The 17,335-nt window shown below is 32.1% G+C and overlaps 1 protein-coding gene across 7 annotated transcripts in view; it reads right to left on the bottom strand.

Annotated features, from left to right (window-relative positions):
• LOC134257721 (uncharacterized) overlaps positions 1-17,335 on the bottom strand; it is a 62,290-nt gene that overhangs the window by 35,678 nt on the left and 9,277 nt on the right. For all 7 annotated transcript variants that reach the window (XM_062740315.1, XM_062740314.1, XM_062740316.1 and 4 more), the window contains 3 exons: positions 16,299-16,378; positions 15,341-15,424; positions 14,642-14,756 (listed from right to left, as the gene is read on the bottom strand). In XM_062740315.1, the coding sequence (XP_062596299.1) occupies positions 14,642-14,756; positions 15,341-15,424; positions 16,299-16,378 (279 nt within the window). The remainder of the gene's footprint in view (positions 1-14,641; positions 14,757-15,340; positions 15,425-16,298; positions 16,379-17,335) is intronic.

The following is a 17,335-nucleotide window of genomic DNA, read 5'->3' on the forward strand; positions in this document are numbered from 1 at the left end:
ATATAAAGTGAATTATGCAGTTCTTTCTTACAAAATATTTCTCAAAAACAAACTTCTTCGCAGATGCAGCCCAATGTCTTCAATTTATTTGATCCTTGACTGCATAATATTGCACAACTAAGGATTTATAAGAGTAATATAAAATTATTCTTAACTTCCTTGCAGAAAAAAAAGTAATTGAAATCTCAACACCAGATGGATCATAATGAGTAAGTGCGTCTTAGAATTTCAATCACATTTCCTTGCAGATATTAAATTCCTCCATCAAAAGTAAACATCAAAGCCAAACTTCGGCTAATAAAAATTTTGTTATTATCTTTGAAGATTAAAATAATTGATTTCCAACAGCAAAACAAAAAATGCTTTTGTTATTAAAAATGATGAAATTACCAATCCATCATAAGTTACTGGAAGCTCAAGGCTACTTGTGTCAGATTTCAAAGATACAGTTTGGTTTCGAGTACGTAAGTGTATAGAGTTTGGGATTACGAAGGGATACAACCTGCCAGTGGTAGAAAAAATAGAGAAAATCTTATTTCCTCTTTCAAATTTTTGAAATAGAAGGGGAGCATTTAGATTTGAAAAAGAACAAATTATGATTGTTTGATTGATTGTATGTTGCTTAACATCCCATTAGAGAATTTTTTACTCAGACATCACCATATACCAATAAAGGGTCTCAAATACTGGCACTTACGGCCATTGAGCAGTGAGGAATCTTTAATGTGCCAACATCTACTGCGACGCGGGACCTAGGTTTTTAAGGTCTCATCCGAGGGACTCGCAACTTTCACCTCCAGATGCGGAGCGCATGGGGATTGAGTAAGTCAGTGACTACCAATTTTTTAATCAAACGAGGTCAGTTGCAGCCGAGATTTGAACTCAAAGAGACTATTTTTTACAAATGCACTACGAGTACTAGCTGGCAAAAATGTCATTTTTGATTCTCAGTTCTCATTAACTTGTAGTTACAAGAGTCAACCAAGGATATTCCAATTTAATCACCAAGTACTTCTCCATGCAACACTACAAATTATCCAAGATTTATAACATTTGACATTGAATCTCTGGTACCAACAGGAAATATGATTATAAACTAATATTCAAACAGTTCGAACAATTAATATTACCTTGAAGGACAAACAATAATTAAGGTCAAAATTAAAAGATCAATATTTTTGCAGGTGAATATTCCAGATAAAGCAGCGCAATACACGCAGCTTAATACGGCATAAAACATGTCTACTTCCTGAACAGCGCCCACCTCTGTCGCAGTGGTAATTAATGATTTCAGTAATTATTAAAACAAGCTTAATTACAAAAAAGCCTGTCGGAAAAACAATGACATTTAGATCAATAGCGACTGATTCTGGCAATAATACCCCCTACTGCGCCAAAGACTCGATAAAACAGACTGCTAAAATGTGTCAATCATGACAAAACGTCCATATTCCACAAAGCTCCTATCACTACCTTGACAAAGTCATGAATATTTCATTGATTCAATGTGCTTTGCAACAGGTACATGGGATTAATTTGTTAAACACTTCAACATAAAATATGTGTGTGACTTGATCTTATTAAAATCTGTCTTTCAGAATATTTGTAGTATAAAGCTGTGAAATATGAATCAGCAAACTCTGTTGCTATTAAATTTCCAGAATTGAATTCCAGCAGCTGCGAACTTGAGAACTTGAAACAGATCATGATGCATGCAAGTCATTAATAATACTACTTATCAGACCATTCCAATTAATGTACATTTAATTGCAGGCGTACTCAGGTGATACTTCTGCCTGATATTGCTCCAATCCCCAGGTGTCTATAAATCCTGGAAATTGGAAAGCAATTCTACGATCTAGATAGAAAAATGCTGACTTTAATGGTTTACTCAGATGGCAAATAAAATCAAAATTTTATCCTGACCTACAATTATTTAAAACCAGAAATGACATTTATATAACATGGTAATTTCAGAATAATTAACTATGGTAGTGATGATGCATATTGTTGAATATAAAGTTAACATATTTTATCAATGCTGCAGGCAAATTTTTTTTGGGCAATATAATCAGGTATTAAATGGTCTATATACTTCTTTCTTTGCACTTATAATTTTAACATTGAAATCCCCTTTAAACTTAAACACCCACTCTTTTATCATCAGGTTCTTATTTCAAAGAAAAGTTCTGTGGATAATTGTGTCAACCTCGACCTTAAAACCCACATGCACTACAAAAATTTTGCTATCCCAACAAAGACTTATGAATTGTTTGGTTATAACAGGTCTGTATTTTTTATGTTGCTTGCTTATAATGAAGAAGTTTGAAAAGTTTCCACCTACACATAACTGTTAACCAATAAATTAATAAATGAAAAATTATTTTGCAGTATTCAGTGACATACCTGACCAAATTTTAGGGGGGTAAGATCAAGCCAATTTCGCAAACACTATATCAACAAACCCTCTGATAACTTCACAGAATCAAAGTACATGTATATGCAGAAGTCTGTTCAAGGTTCAACATTCAAGGGTTTAGATCTGGAGATGACACCCCATACAACTAGAACTGATACTGTTATCATTAACGAAGTCACACTTTAAATGTTAAGTAGCTCTCCATAGATAATCCAAATTTACACTTAAACAAGCTACTTCAAAGATGAGAAATTTATACGGTACTTAAACCAGCAATAAACTCCATGGAGTGTAAATTATATCATCTAAATTTAAATGTAAACTAGAAAACTGACCAGTCAGCAAGGGCCCCGCCACGGGGTAGAATTAAAAGGGTGCAGCTTATGGAATGATTAAAAAATATATGACAAATAAGAAACAGCAACTGTATTCTTAAAATTTCAAGATAATTCCTGAATATCCAAAAACCTGTAAATTATATCCTTGTATTTATTTTACATAAGGCATTAAAGAACAACTCAACACTGAATGTATATATCTAAACTATAATATAAAATGCCAGCCTTCAATGAATGCAAATACATATCATGAAGGTTTGACCTTAACTTCAAAACAAACAGCAGTTGCAGACAAAGGTTTTCATTAATCTTAAAGTGACAGATAAAGATAAACCTTCTAAATTTTTAGCAACTAGATAATTAATCCCAAGGGATTAACTGTACTCTCTCTCATCATTTTCTTCTTAATTTATAATAAGAAAAAGAATGAGGATAATTTATCCTACTGCCTTAAAAATTAATAATATTCTTGAATTTTCATGAAGCAAAGAAATGAATAAATAAATAAATAAAAATAAAAAATTAAATCTTTAATCTATTTCTTGTTTTTAGATTTTAATGAAATCAGAACTCATTGTGTAGGGTATTTCAACAAAAATAAAGTAAAAACATTTATAAGTACTTCAATCCACATTTCAGAGTGTTCATAGCATTCCAAATGGACTTAACTTCAAAACAAACTTCATTTACAGACAGAGGTGGTAATTAATCTCAATGTGACAGGTAAAGATAATGCTTTGGATTTTCTTCAGGAGGAAAGCTAATTAATCCCAAGGGACTCATTCACTGCAGTATTCAGTTTACAATGGGAACATTTTCAGAAGTTATCTCTCTTTGCCAATTCATTCTTATATAAGTTAAGGAATCTACCCCACCACCCCAGCTCCAAACCAGAAGACATAGAGAAACAAACTTAGCATCAAAATATGTCTTTTTGCCTACTGAACTACCATACCAAATTTGAACTTAATTGGACTACAATAAAAAAAGTTATTAGGAAAAAACAGAAAATTTGTGGATGAAGAATGACAGACGGACAGACAGACGGACAGACAAACAGACAAACAGAGTGATTACTAAGGGCACCCGCAAATTTAAATGCCCTAATTATTCCAAATTGTCTAACTAAGAATAAAAATTTAACAGTTTGAAAATCTGCATGAATTTGATTTTCCGATGTCTCCAGTAAAAATCCAGCTTGCATTCAGTTGTACTATTTGAAAAATTTGAAGTCAGCGTTTTCGTGAGACATAAATTTTAATATTCTTTTATCATAATTTGTGAAAAAATATACACTGAAAATGTTATGCATTTGCTTCAAAGATCTGCTTTAAAATGTTTTCCTCATTTATGCATGAACATGCCAATATTCAGCTTCTCAAATGCAAGATAAAAAAAAAAATTAAATCTCTGTCAATATTTGATCTCCCAAGATGATACCAAAGGTGTGAAGACTTTGGACAAAAACCAAGTACCTTTATCTACAGAATCTGACATCTGCACTCTACTATAAGCCTCAGCGTGCTTTATCAGCAAGCCAAAGGTCCATCAATATGACCATGATGACTTTCCAAGTATTTGCAAACATATAGCTTCCCTAGGCTTTGTTACTTATTTTAATACTAACTAACCATATTAAGAGAGACTGAACTTTGACTTGTAGAGGATGATGATTTCATCTTGATGATTTCATCATTTTGACTAAGACATGAGGATAATATACAGTCAAGCCAGTTAGAAAGACCGCATGTATTTATAATTAGTGACTTCTTGTCTTTTGGGGTTATTAAAAGATTAATTTTATTGTATTTCAAAGCAACATAATTATAAAATGTGATTCATTTACACTAGCTTAAAATGAACCAGATAAATCAATAGTTTTTGTTTGAATGATGATGAATTGCATTTATAATATATATGACACCAGAGTGACATTAGGAAGCCATTTCTTAATGAACTTAATGATTTAATTGATGAAACTAAAACACTCTGAATAATTCTATCAATTCTTGTTAAATGGTCTGAGAAAAAAGCACTTTACAAATGCCATTTTTTTTTGTTAGAACTCTCCTGAAAAGAAGAGCAGAAAAAGTAGGATAAGTGGAGCATGGGAAAGAATGCAATCATGATAGTGACCCTTCAGGGGAAAAAGAGCTGTTTGACTGAGGAGATGCAATAAAATTTCAAAGAAAGAAATAATCAAGTAAAAAGATTTTGACACTTAAAACATAAAAAAGTTTAATATGGCATAATCATGTTTGTTTTAATACATAATTATTATAATAACATCAATTTTGTAGTGTAAAGACTCCGCAACGCTAGACTACATACTTGCAGTGGATAACCAAAACAGGATAAACGAAATCAAAATACGAAGTGACGATCATGCAAATCTATCAGACCACAAACTGGTCTTTGCCAAACTTCCCATCGACGCTAACATACGTGGAAATACAATAGACTGCCAAAAGATCAACAACAGAAAGCCAAAAAGAAACTGGGAAAAATGTGATTTAGAAACTTACAAATCGGAATTATCAAGGAGAATCCCACATAACAACAACAAATTAGAATCATATTTTGATATTAATACACTGACTAGTAACATCATACAGGCAGAGAAGAAGGCTTTTAAAACATCTAAAAAGAAAAAATGCTACAAAACAAAAGTCAGATGGTCCGTGAATGTTGCTATGGCAAGTAAGGAATTTAAAAGATTGCCCACAAGCGGTAAAAGATGCAGGAAGACCGCAAGACCATAATCATCCCCTCAATTTACTAAGGAAAAATGCTAAACGGACCTTCCGTAAAATTCAGAGGCAAGAATCGGCCCTCGAAAGGGTTAAACTATACAGCAAGATAACATAAGCAAACATCAATAAAGACCAAAAGTTATTTTTTAAACTAGTGAATAAGCAGAGAAACAAACCAACAGATAAAACTGATCATATCATTGTGGAGGGAGAAGCGTACCATGAATATGACAACATAATTACAGGTTGGCAGCTCCATTTTGAAGATTTAGCAAGACCAAAGGAAAAGGAATCCTTCGATGAAAATAAATAAACAGACAATAGGCCATAATCTACTTATTATTGAAAATATATGTAAAGCCAATAAATCTCCAATCGAAAAGATATCTGAGGAAAAAATTAGAGATATTATTAAGAACCTTAAAAACAACAAAGCGCCCGATGCAACAGGCCTTACAGCAGAACACCTTAAGATGGGCATTGACCAGATATCCCCAATGCTTACTGACATTATTAATGCCATACTGCATACAGCTGAGGTACCGACAGGACTAAAAACGGGCATTCTGACCCCAATTCTTAAAAAGGGAAAAGACAAGACAAAGCCGGGAAACTATAGAGGAATAACAGTTACACCTCTAATTGGGAAGGTCCTAGAAACATGCCTGAGAGACCAACTGGAACCTATTTTAGATCCTTCACAAAATGCCCTTCAAAGAGGGTTCACATCCGGAACCTCCCCACTGATAATCTCTGAAGCCTTCTGCGACGCAAAGGACAATAAAGAACAATTAATCCTGCAGACTTTCGATGCAGAAAAGGCATTTGATGTAGTGTGGCACGAAAATTTACTATGTAAACTATATAAAGATGGCATTGAAGGCGACCTTTGGAACTTGGTGAAATCTCTACACACAGATGCACATACAATAGTGAAATGGAATGAAAATCTATCACAGGAAATAAAACTAGAACAAGGTATAAGGCAAGGAGCTAAATTATCTACCTTAATGTATAAAAGATTCAACAATGACCTCCTAAATGCACTACAGACTGTACCTGAGGGAGTAAAGATTGGAACTCTTGACATCACCGCGCCAACATGCGCGGATGACATTGCCCTATTAACAAAAAACCAAAGAGACGCGCAGATTTTGACAAATTTAGTGAATACTGCTTCAAATAAAGATAGATTTACTATAAATTCAGCAAAATGTGAAATCCTAACGTTTAATACTCATCAGAAAAAATATCAGCAAGAAATTGAAGTGAAGTTGGGGAATGAAACTATCAATCATGTATCTTCCCTAAAACACCTAGGCATTGAAAGAAATTCAACAAATACTCCTGATGTCAGTCAGCGAATAGAAACTGCCCGACGAACATTGTACGCTCTACTTGGAAGTGGAATGCATGGAAAAAATGGTCTATCTCCTGTTATAACTCTAAATATGTGGACTACATTCGTTATACCTAGATTATTACATGGAATTGAGCTTTTAAACATAAGGAAAATTGACTTAGAGAAACTTGAAAAATATCAAAGAAAGGTACTGAAACAACTTCAAAGTCTCCCTGACAGGACTGCATCAATTGCAACTCTATCCCTTATTGGAGCCAAAACGATAGAAGCCCACATTGATGCTAGAATTATCACAACATTTTTGAATATTGCTAAAGATCCTGCAACAATAGAGCACCAAATGGCAGTACGTCAGTTATTGACAAAATCTGATTACAGTGCCAGTTGGTTTATTAGAGCAAAAAGTACCCTGGAAAAATACGATCTTCCAGACCCATTATACCTGTTAAAAAATATAAAAAGCAATGAAGAGGCAAAACACTGGAAACAGAAAGTAAAGAAGCAAATATCTGACTACTGGCAAATCAAAAATGAAATTGAAATCTCAGAAAAAGTTTCCCTACAACATCTGAAATTACAGACCAACTCATGCAGACGACCTCATCCATTATGGCAGTCAAGTACGTTTTCACCGAAGGCATCAAATAAGGCCATTGTCAAAGCTCAACTCGTAACAAATACCTACCGCCTACAGGACAATATTAATCACTTTAACCAACACAAAGTGAAAAACGACTGCTTGTTATGCAGAGAGACCACAGAGGACAGATTACATTTTTTACTAAAATGTCCCACCTTAGATTCTATAAGACAGCCATATCTGATGAAAATATGTCATTACCTGCAAGAAAAAATTGGCACACAGGAATCAAACTCATACTTATTGGAGGACACTAGATTGCTACAGATTATTATCGACCCCTCCTACTTCACATTTTCAGAGATTCCATCCAGAAACAACAAAATTCAGATATTTATTGAGAACCTGAGCCGCAACATGATATTTGCTCTACATTGCCATAGAGCTCAAATTATTAAAAAAATTAGTACACAGTCTACAACCAACAGACCTTAATATTTTTCCTTTGTTTTTTTTTTTTTTTTTTTTTTTTGGTAAAGAGGAATATAAAATTATTTTTAGAGTTAAAATAATTTTTTTAATTAGAAACAGTCATGGAAACGGTGTAAGGTTCTTTTTAATTGTGGCTTTTTTTTTAAAGAACTTTTAGGGCCGAAACAATTTTACTTTAGGAGTTAAGCTACTGTATAGTATGTAAATTCTTGTTTTATTTTTAGTTGGTCTTTCACCTCTAACTTTATTTTACAGCACTACATAGAATAGATTTTACTAACTGTCTTTTCCTCACTTTATCTCTTTTATTTTTTAATTTTTATGCCTTTTATGAAACAACCTTCTCGGGTGCTCCTTATACATAGGAGGGAAATCCACAACTGAACTGAACTGAAAAAAGTGGCAGTTACATCATTCAAATAACACAGTTTTAGCACAAATTCTCTTTTCGTTTTATGAGAGAAGCTCAAGGAAAGCTGTTCAATGAACAGTTTTAATGATCTGGTACTATGAAAAACATTCTGATGTCTATAAATGTGTATTTAAAATTTAAAGAAAATTTTGTATATGATATGAAGACTGGGTCTTGACCATTAAAGTTTGAAACTATTAAGGAGAATTTATTATATACAGCAGGTTGGAATGCAGAGTCATACAAAGTCATATCCAGTGTCCAATACACTAGGTCTTTTAAATTTGATTAAATAAACCCTTTATTTACAAAATACATATATTTGGAACAATGTTAGACAAGTTAATGCTAAAGTGATCTACATTATCAACAAAGACATCTCCACAATGGAGTTTAAAGTTACCTAAAAAAAAATCTGTTCAGAATGGCATTCAAACCTAACCTACTTTATAAACATGTTATAAGAGAGAAACTCTTTTAAAACTGTTACAATTAGAACTTCAACACTTGGACATAAATAAGAATTAATACACATTACGTAAGTGAGGCACTCCAGACTTTTACTTATTGATTTAACTGGTTTTATTTTTTCTTTCTTTGTCAGGCATGGTGAAGTGCTAAACAAATTGACTTTAAACTCCCCAGAACAAAAAAATAGCACATATAATCTGTCTAAAGTATTCAAAAAATATATTCACCGAGAGATCTAATAATGCATAATCATACTTACTAAAGTTCATGCATATCCTAAGCAAAATCACGGCTTATACACTCCAAGTAATCCCGAGTTAATTCAATTTTTCCTTTGTTCAAGAGTTCTATTTAAAAACTGGAGCGATCGAGCTCTAGTTCTGATTGATTGATTGCAAAACTTGGTCACATGTTTTCCTGCCGCTGACGGCCATTGTAGCCTGAGTCTTTCAGGTGATCTGGTCCTTAGCAACCAGATGTAAACAATCTGTTCATTACCTGTTGTAACCTCTGACGGCTGTCTGTGTGTACCTTTACCTGAGAAATTTAAAATCCATCCCCCCTTTTATAATCCCCAATAACTGGCTTCACGAGTTTATTTAAAAACACCTCTGTAGGTCGTATATAGTATCAGTTCAATATCAATTAAGTATTCCATTAATTCACTGGGCAAACAAATTTTCCACATTAATTGATTTGTTACACTGCGATTGTAGCCATTTACTATAAATATTCAGCTATTTGGGTTTTAAATGCGTAGATTCTAATTTTTACCTTTATTTTGTGTTTACAAACAATATGTCTCTTGCCAAGAGATTTAGAATGTTTTAGAAATTTCTTAAGATGGGATGATTAATCATTAAGGATGATTTTGAAATTATAAGGTTGCTGTTTTTAATCACTGAATCAGCTGATCAACAGGCTGTGTATCTATGGTGTGATATTGGTGTTGTTTACTACTTTCATAAGGGATAACATTGAAGGAGAATTCGAAAAGAAAAATATTGATTATGATCACAATAAAATTGATTTGATTAAATATCTCTTGGAATATTTGAAGCTATTTTGAAATCTAAATAGCTTTAATCATTATGATTATAAAATTTCATCCAAGAAGAATACTTCTCCTAAAGCTGCACATTTAGGGTCATCTCGGAAATACTGTAAACTGTGTATTTATAAAATTTATTCTGCATCATTCTGATATTTTTTTTATTATTAGACTTTTAACCTATTAAACTATATATAGATAAAAAAAAATTTGAAAAAAAAACAACAACAAAAATACAAAGTTTTCCCACAGGAAAAAATGTTTTAAATAATAATACAAATTGCAAACTATAAGTATTAATTGTAGTATATTTTCAAACATTGTCAAGTGGTTTCTCTTTGTCCTATGTATACCTTTAAGAGATCAGCTGATTCTACATGGAAGTTTGCCAAGATAATTCCAAACACTTACTGATTTTACTGTACCTTTTACGTCAAGCAAATCAAATGACCCAAAATGTTATAATTGTTCTTTTTCTAGTGAGAATTAAAGTCGAAAAGGATTACAAAGTCATTCAAAATTTTGCTTTATTGAAAATTTTTCAGAACTATTGAGCAAACATTTAAATTTTGGTTTCCAAGCAATTATGATAAATTATGTCACATAAAAAAAATTTAAAAATCTTCGGAGCAGATATTAAGGTTAAAAAAAATACCGGTAAATTATTCCAAAGTCTTAAAACTTTGAGAAAATTAACATATTTATGAATCCATTAATTTCACCGAGCACATCGGGCTTGAATTTAACCCCCCCCCCTTTCCAGGCCTTAATATATCCACACTAGTCTACAATTAAAGGAAAATACTATGATCATGATGATTCCTTTCTATAAACTTAATATATCATAAAATTAACATATTTATGAATCCATTAATTAATAAAACAATAGATACCAGGACCAAATCACCAATCTAAACAAATTACTGACAAGTACGAAAAGTAATCACCCTTATTTCTTTACAGACTGGTTTAATGGTTGCTTATGTTTCAGGATTAGATCTTCATTCCAATGTATTTCCTCTCTAAATCTCCCAAGCTGACATTTGCTCCTGCTTTTGATATATTACTTCTCAAATGCTATCATGATTATCAGCCCTTAATCATTAGTACTCTACTGTAATTAGGATATACCCAGCCATTTTATTTAATACAATTGCAGGAAAATGTATCTTGGAACCTGATACTTCAACCAAGATAAAAAAAATTGCTAAACTTAAAAGCAGAACCTGAATTCAGCTTCCACCTAAAATGCATGCAGGGACTTGCACAGTTTTTGCAGTAATTTGTCAATATTTTGAATTAATGCAGTGTTGAAGGTTAAGATAATATTTCTGTAAACTGGAAACCAGGGTATTACATTTTTCTCATAAATCAAGAAAACGCCACTGCAGAAACACTTCACTCATAGATAAACACAACACGGCAACTCGAGACAAATTAAAGACTGCAGGAATGACACATTAGAGACTAATATTTACCTAGAGATGGGGTGCTGTCACCTACTTGTATTTATCAAAAGGGGGAAGGGTGGCAAGATACTATCTTTCTTCTACAAATTATGCTTGCTGTGCAACCAACAAAAATTTAACATCTCAGTCAACACATACAGTCAAGATAAAAGGTTCTTGTATTTTCTTGACAAAACATGCACATTCAGTGACCAAACCTTTAAGCATTCAGCAAGTATGTGCAAGATTATAAGCTAGATTTCTCTGTTGACCAAATACAAAATTACACGATTGACTTGTCCTTATTTTCAGTATATTTATCAGATTCATTAAAATTTTTGGATTTTAATGATCAAGCAAATTTCACAGCAATAGCAACTGAAGAAGATTGACATTAAGTTCACATCAAACACTGATAAAAGAAATTTTCAACCACTGAAATAATAATGTGTATACAGTAAAACTGGTTTAGTACGAACACGGATAGTGCAAATTCACGGATATATAGCGAAGTAATCTTGGATCCCCCATTACTTTATGTTTAATGAATTCCTTATACAGATATAATGAATTATGGATATAGAAAAGTTATTTCAAAGGTCCCAGTCACATTGTTATAAAATAGTTTTACTGTAGAATTTTTTCTTTGTTATCAATTGAATTTGTTCTTTTCTAATAAAACTGTTATTAGAATTTAAGATCTGCAGCAAAAGGAAAGAAAAAAAAAACTCTCTACACAATATATAAGAATATATTAAGATAAAAGTAATTGACATGCACTTTCAAAATGATAAATAAATAAATTTCCTTCATTTGAATGATAGAATAACATTAGAAATTGCTGATGCACTTTTAATAAAACTTGTTGCAAATTTTAAGTCATATTTTAAATCAATTATTAGTTCAACAACAAACCATTTAGTTTGAAATTTACCAATTTCCTCAACCGAAAAACAAAATTACCATTTACCTCAATAAAAAAAAAATCATTAAAAATCAGTCAGTATCATACCCTGGATGTTAAAGAATTTTCTAGTATACACCATTACCATGGATACCAAAATCCTGACCAATAGAAATCATCTTTTGAGTTTTTAATTGAGTACTTTATCACAATACATCAAATATGAGTCAAAATCTACACGATGTAAAAAAGGAAGAAAAATAAAATCCTGTGTATTTACTTCAATATGCATTCATGGTTAAATGTAAAGTCTTAAACTGTGAATAACTTATTAAAGACAGCTGCGATTGGCTTAATTAATTTGTACCATGCACTGAAAGATCCTATCTTTGTTTAAAGGTAATCTTAATATAACTTGAATTGCTGATGCAACCTCAGGTAGCTGTCATTACTAAGCAAAATCCTATAAACCCAATCAGTAACTTCTCTTACCCCCCTCCCCCCCCAAAAAAAGAAAAACCAATTCAAATAGAGTTACTGAATCTTATTGAAATTTTAAGTTTTAAATCAAAAGAAAGCACTGCAATGTGTATTGTATTCAACTTTTAATATCTAAAAAAAAAGCAAGATCAATGTCTCTGCTGAAATAAGCTTCCCTTTTTTCCCTCTCTTTCAAAAGAATTTTTTAAAATTAATTTACATAATAATTCTATCTTAATTAATAATTTTAGTTAAAAATGAAATATTTAAAGGAAGCTGTTTTGTTTGTAATTCCATTTTTTTTTTGTTGGAAAACCAGCATGACTTGCAGACATAAAAATGGAACTTTATTCTAACCCCGATATAAATCATAATTAAGTATTGATGATTTATTTAAATAACAGTTAATCAATCCATACACTTTACACACATCAAACATATCTGAAAATATATTTTAAAAAATCTATTTGCATTTTTTTGGACACCCTCTGGCAAAAAACACAAAGAAGGTCAAATGCTGAAAAACATAATGTCAGATATCTCTTCGACAAACAAGCAAAACACATCCCACTGTTCATAAACAATTGATAACAAGAAAAAAAATATCCTTGTCGTCTGTCGATCGTACTTATTTTAACGGCTGGAATAAAAGGAAGCCGAAAATAACAGCATCCACAAGGTGATGTCGCTAAATTACTTCCCCACAATTATGACATGCTATGCAAAGATTAGATCTCAAAACAATCGTTTAATATGATGCCCCCCTACGTTGTTGGGTCGTTATTATTGGAAATAATAATGCCATAAAAAATGACTTTGCTCAAAGAGGGAGTTAATTTCATATTGTTTTTGACATGCATATTTAATTAATGTCGATCTATTACCCTATTTTTTTTCTTTTTAAGATTTATTTATAGTAAAAAAAATTCCTACAATGAATTACAGTGTATTAGATAAAACCATACTTGTTTGGAACAGTAAATCAATCAAGTTTTGCATTAACCTATTCACACTCTGTTTTTTTTTAAAAAAGAAGAAATATGCCATGATTATTTACTGTGATCATTTTCAAAAACAAATGAAATTCAACAAGCTGTGAAATTTGTTTTTGCATTATGAGTGAACTGAAATTTTAAATTCTTCTTTTCAAAAGAACTTCTAAAATGTGCTGATGAACTTCTGCTAAAATGAGCATTTTTCAATAAAGATAATTAAGTAACAAAACTTTTGAAAAAATTATACATACATAAGGCAAGTGCTATATATTTCATAATTCACTTTAAAGTGCTACGTTGCTAAAGAATGTTAGAAAAGGATCGATTTGCCAGAATAACCACTAACTAATGAGATGTCTACATTAAAAAGAGAACAATTCATGTAATATAAAGGTCTCACCCTTGCAACAAGCATTTTGACTCGTCCAGCCCGGGTCTATAAATTTCAAAATTCATATACTCAATACTGTGAAATCATCAATGTTTGGGGGGGGGGGGGGGGACTTTGTTGGTCACCCTTATCCATGAACTTTCATCTATCCAAGAATTTACAACCCCCTGAACAATTAGTTTTTCAGCAATTTATTTATTGAATCTTCTATAAATATGAGTAACTTACAAAATAACAACCCCACAAAAATTTGCCTGTATATCCTCAAACACTGACCCCCCCATTTAAATGATCCCATGATCTCACCAACAGTAAAATAATTTTTTAAACAATTATTATTTTTTAACAAAATACATAAGGGGGGGGGGGGGGGGGTATTTAAAGATTTAAGTATATGTATCCCCATTCCCCCCTTCAAATGTATGTTAAATTTACCCCCTAGGTCAAACCTTTCAAAACTGGCTATAACCAGAAAAATTAAACTCTTCAGCATAATTTCTAAACAAGCAACAAATTACAATCAACTGCTTCCATGGAAACTTACTTGGTCCGATGTGGTCAAGGGACAGGTCGCAGACAGGTATTCGACAATGTCTGAATGCTGCCCAGTACGAAAATGTCGCCCCTTCCCCTGACTGTACAACCATTCGGCCTTTAACCTAGAAATGAAAAACTGCTAGGTTAGAAATTGCATATGTCCAAAATTTTTCTAAATAAAATTAAAACTAAAACTTGAAGATACCCCTTCCCTCTTTTGAAAAAGAACTGGTTTAATAATGCATATTTATAAAGTCAGGTTCAAGACATAATAATTCAAAATTGTTCATCCAAAATAAAAGACATGTCTAAAAATTTTTTCTCACAATTTTCACCAATTCTACTCTAATTACAATCTAATTAAAATTAGATGTTAGATCCACTTGCATACTCACTACACTAACATCTGACAACATCCCATAGAGGGTCACATTTGAGGTCAAATTCGGAACAGTTCTATACGTATTCGCATCAAAAATATATGATGATTTTGCTGGCGACAATTTGATTGGTTGATAGAGTTTGAACTCTGAAGTGACCCTCTATGGGATGTTGTTAGATGTTAGTGAAGCAAGTATTTGAGCAGATCTAACATCTAATTTAAATTAGATTGCTCTAATTATAAAAATAATTTTCTCTGCAGTGTATGTGAAGTGTCCATGTCCACAATTCTTCAGTAGTAAAAAGAAGAAGCGTGTCTGAATACCTTTCTTTTTCAGTGACCATGTAGCCATCCAGCACCAACAGTGTTTGTATCCAGTTAATAATGAAAGGACGTGCATCAAAACCAGTGCTTCTGTTAAGGAAATCAAGTTAACAAACTTCTCAGCAATAACACAAGAAATTTATAAGGACCTCATAAGGTTCCACCCCCCTTATAGCAGAAAAAAAGATTGTGATTTACATAGAAAATAGGATAAAAATTGCAATGCAGTAACATTAAAAGGAACATGGGATATTAATTAATCAGTGACCTTGAACTTGTCCAAATGACCAAGAGACAAACTACTGACACACCCTGATTAAAGATAATCTTTAGTAAATGTGTATAATTGCTTTTTAAGGTTTAGCTGTACAGTATCAAGGCTATTGAAGCTGATATTTAAGAGTACAACAGCTTCTCTACAAGTGACCTTGAATTCACCTACTGACCTTTAGTAAAGTTTGTGACATATTCTCAACTCATTAGCACAAAAATCATAGATGTATGAGCATCCAAAGTTTTTCTCTTAAATGAAGTTATGGACAAGAATTTTTCTTTTAATTTTTTCTATTAGTTAACTTGAAGTTACAAAAATAACCTTAAGTCAAGGTCTCAGCATATGCACATTCAGGAAAGAGGCATTTTTTTTGTTCTTTTTTCCTTGGTCTCTTTTGCAAGATAGGGCAAGGACAGCAGTGCTTTATTTTTCTGTCAATGACCTTGAACTTGAACAGATGACCTTTGATGGAGGTTATGACACCTCTCTGCTTTCTCTTCTGTTTATTGCAAAATTAAAATGATGCAATTTAGCAGATAACGTTGACCAATCAAACTGTGAGATTCTCATACAAATTTATCAATATTGTGACTGCTGAAAAAGTGAAACATAAAGAGAAACTCTGGAGGTACTGTGACCAATCAAAAGACAGAACAGTGTGTTGTTAGGCAGTATCAAGGATATGAATTAGAGGAAGTCACAAGCACACAGGGGTTGTTCATCAAAGAAACCTGCTCCAACTGGAAACATGACAAGTATCTCACCTGAAAAAGAATATAAACATTTCCTTTATAATTTAATTGGCAAAATATTATAATTAAGGTAATACTGCCTAAATTAACTAGGAATTACAAAATGAATCAAGATATTTTTTTTTTGTTATAAAATTCTTCTATTTTTTTTTAATTAAAGTAAAAAGAAATGTCTGTTAATTTCTCTCCACTCAATCTTCAGCAAGCACACATTTTCTTTTTCTAGCTCTTGTAAAACTCTCAAGTGTGCTTGTTATTTAGACAATTAATTAGTATCAAATAAATAAGTACAGTGTATACACATGATAGTTAGTTTTCTAGTTTAAAACTATTTGGAGGTTCAAACAGCATATAAATTGGCAATGAATAATTTGTAAATGACCTTTATAAACGTTTGAACGGCCAGACAGACAACAGGTGATCAGAAAAGCTCATGTGAGCTTGAAACAAAATAAAGTTGGCAAATTTATAAAAATTGAAGTTTTCATAATTCCCAAAATATGACTTAAATTTTGTTTAATGTACCTTTACCAACAGGATTTTTTTCCCTTAACAGTTTGCAATACCTAGGACATAATCACATGGCATTGCACCTCAAATTATCAATGCATGGAATATCCTGTCATTCAAGGACCAAAAAAAGACCAAGAGACTAATTGCTCCTGATCCATTATGCATTGATTGGGTAATTAACTGTGGAGAATAATGGCTGCATGGCACCAGTTGAACAGGAAGACATCTTAGTGCCGGAAGCCTGCAAAGGGTGGCCATTACCATCAACAAATTGAAGCTTCTTATTAAATAAATTATCAATCAGTTTCATGTCACCGATTGTGGACAAAAAAGATGCACCTTAAAAAACATCTAACCATTCTTGTCAATCCAAATCATATGAGAAAAGCATCTTTTAATCCATTTTTTAGATAACCAAGCCTTTCAGTGAAGAAAAACATTCAAAAGATGCAGATT

This window comes from Saccostrea cucullata, unplaced genomic scaffold (genome assembly GCF_032062105.1).
Source record: "Saccostrea cucullata isolate Sc308-1 unplaced genomic scaffold, CSIRO_AGI_Scuc_v1 ctg825, whole genome shotgun sequence".
Classification (NCBI taxonomy): Eukaryota; Metazoa; Mollusca; class Bivalvia; order Ostreida; family Ostreidae; genus Saccostrea; species Saccostrea cuccullata.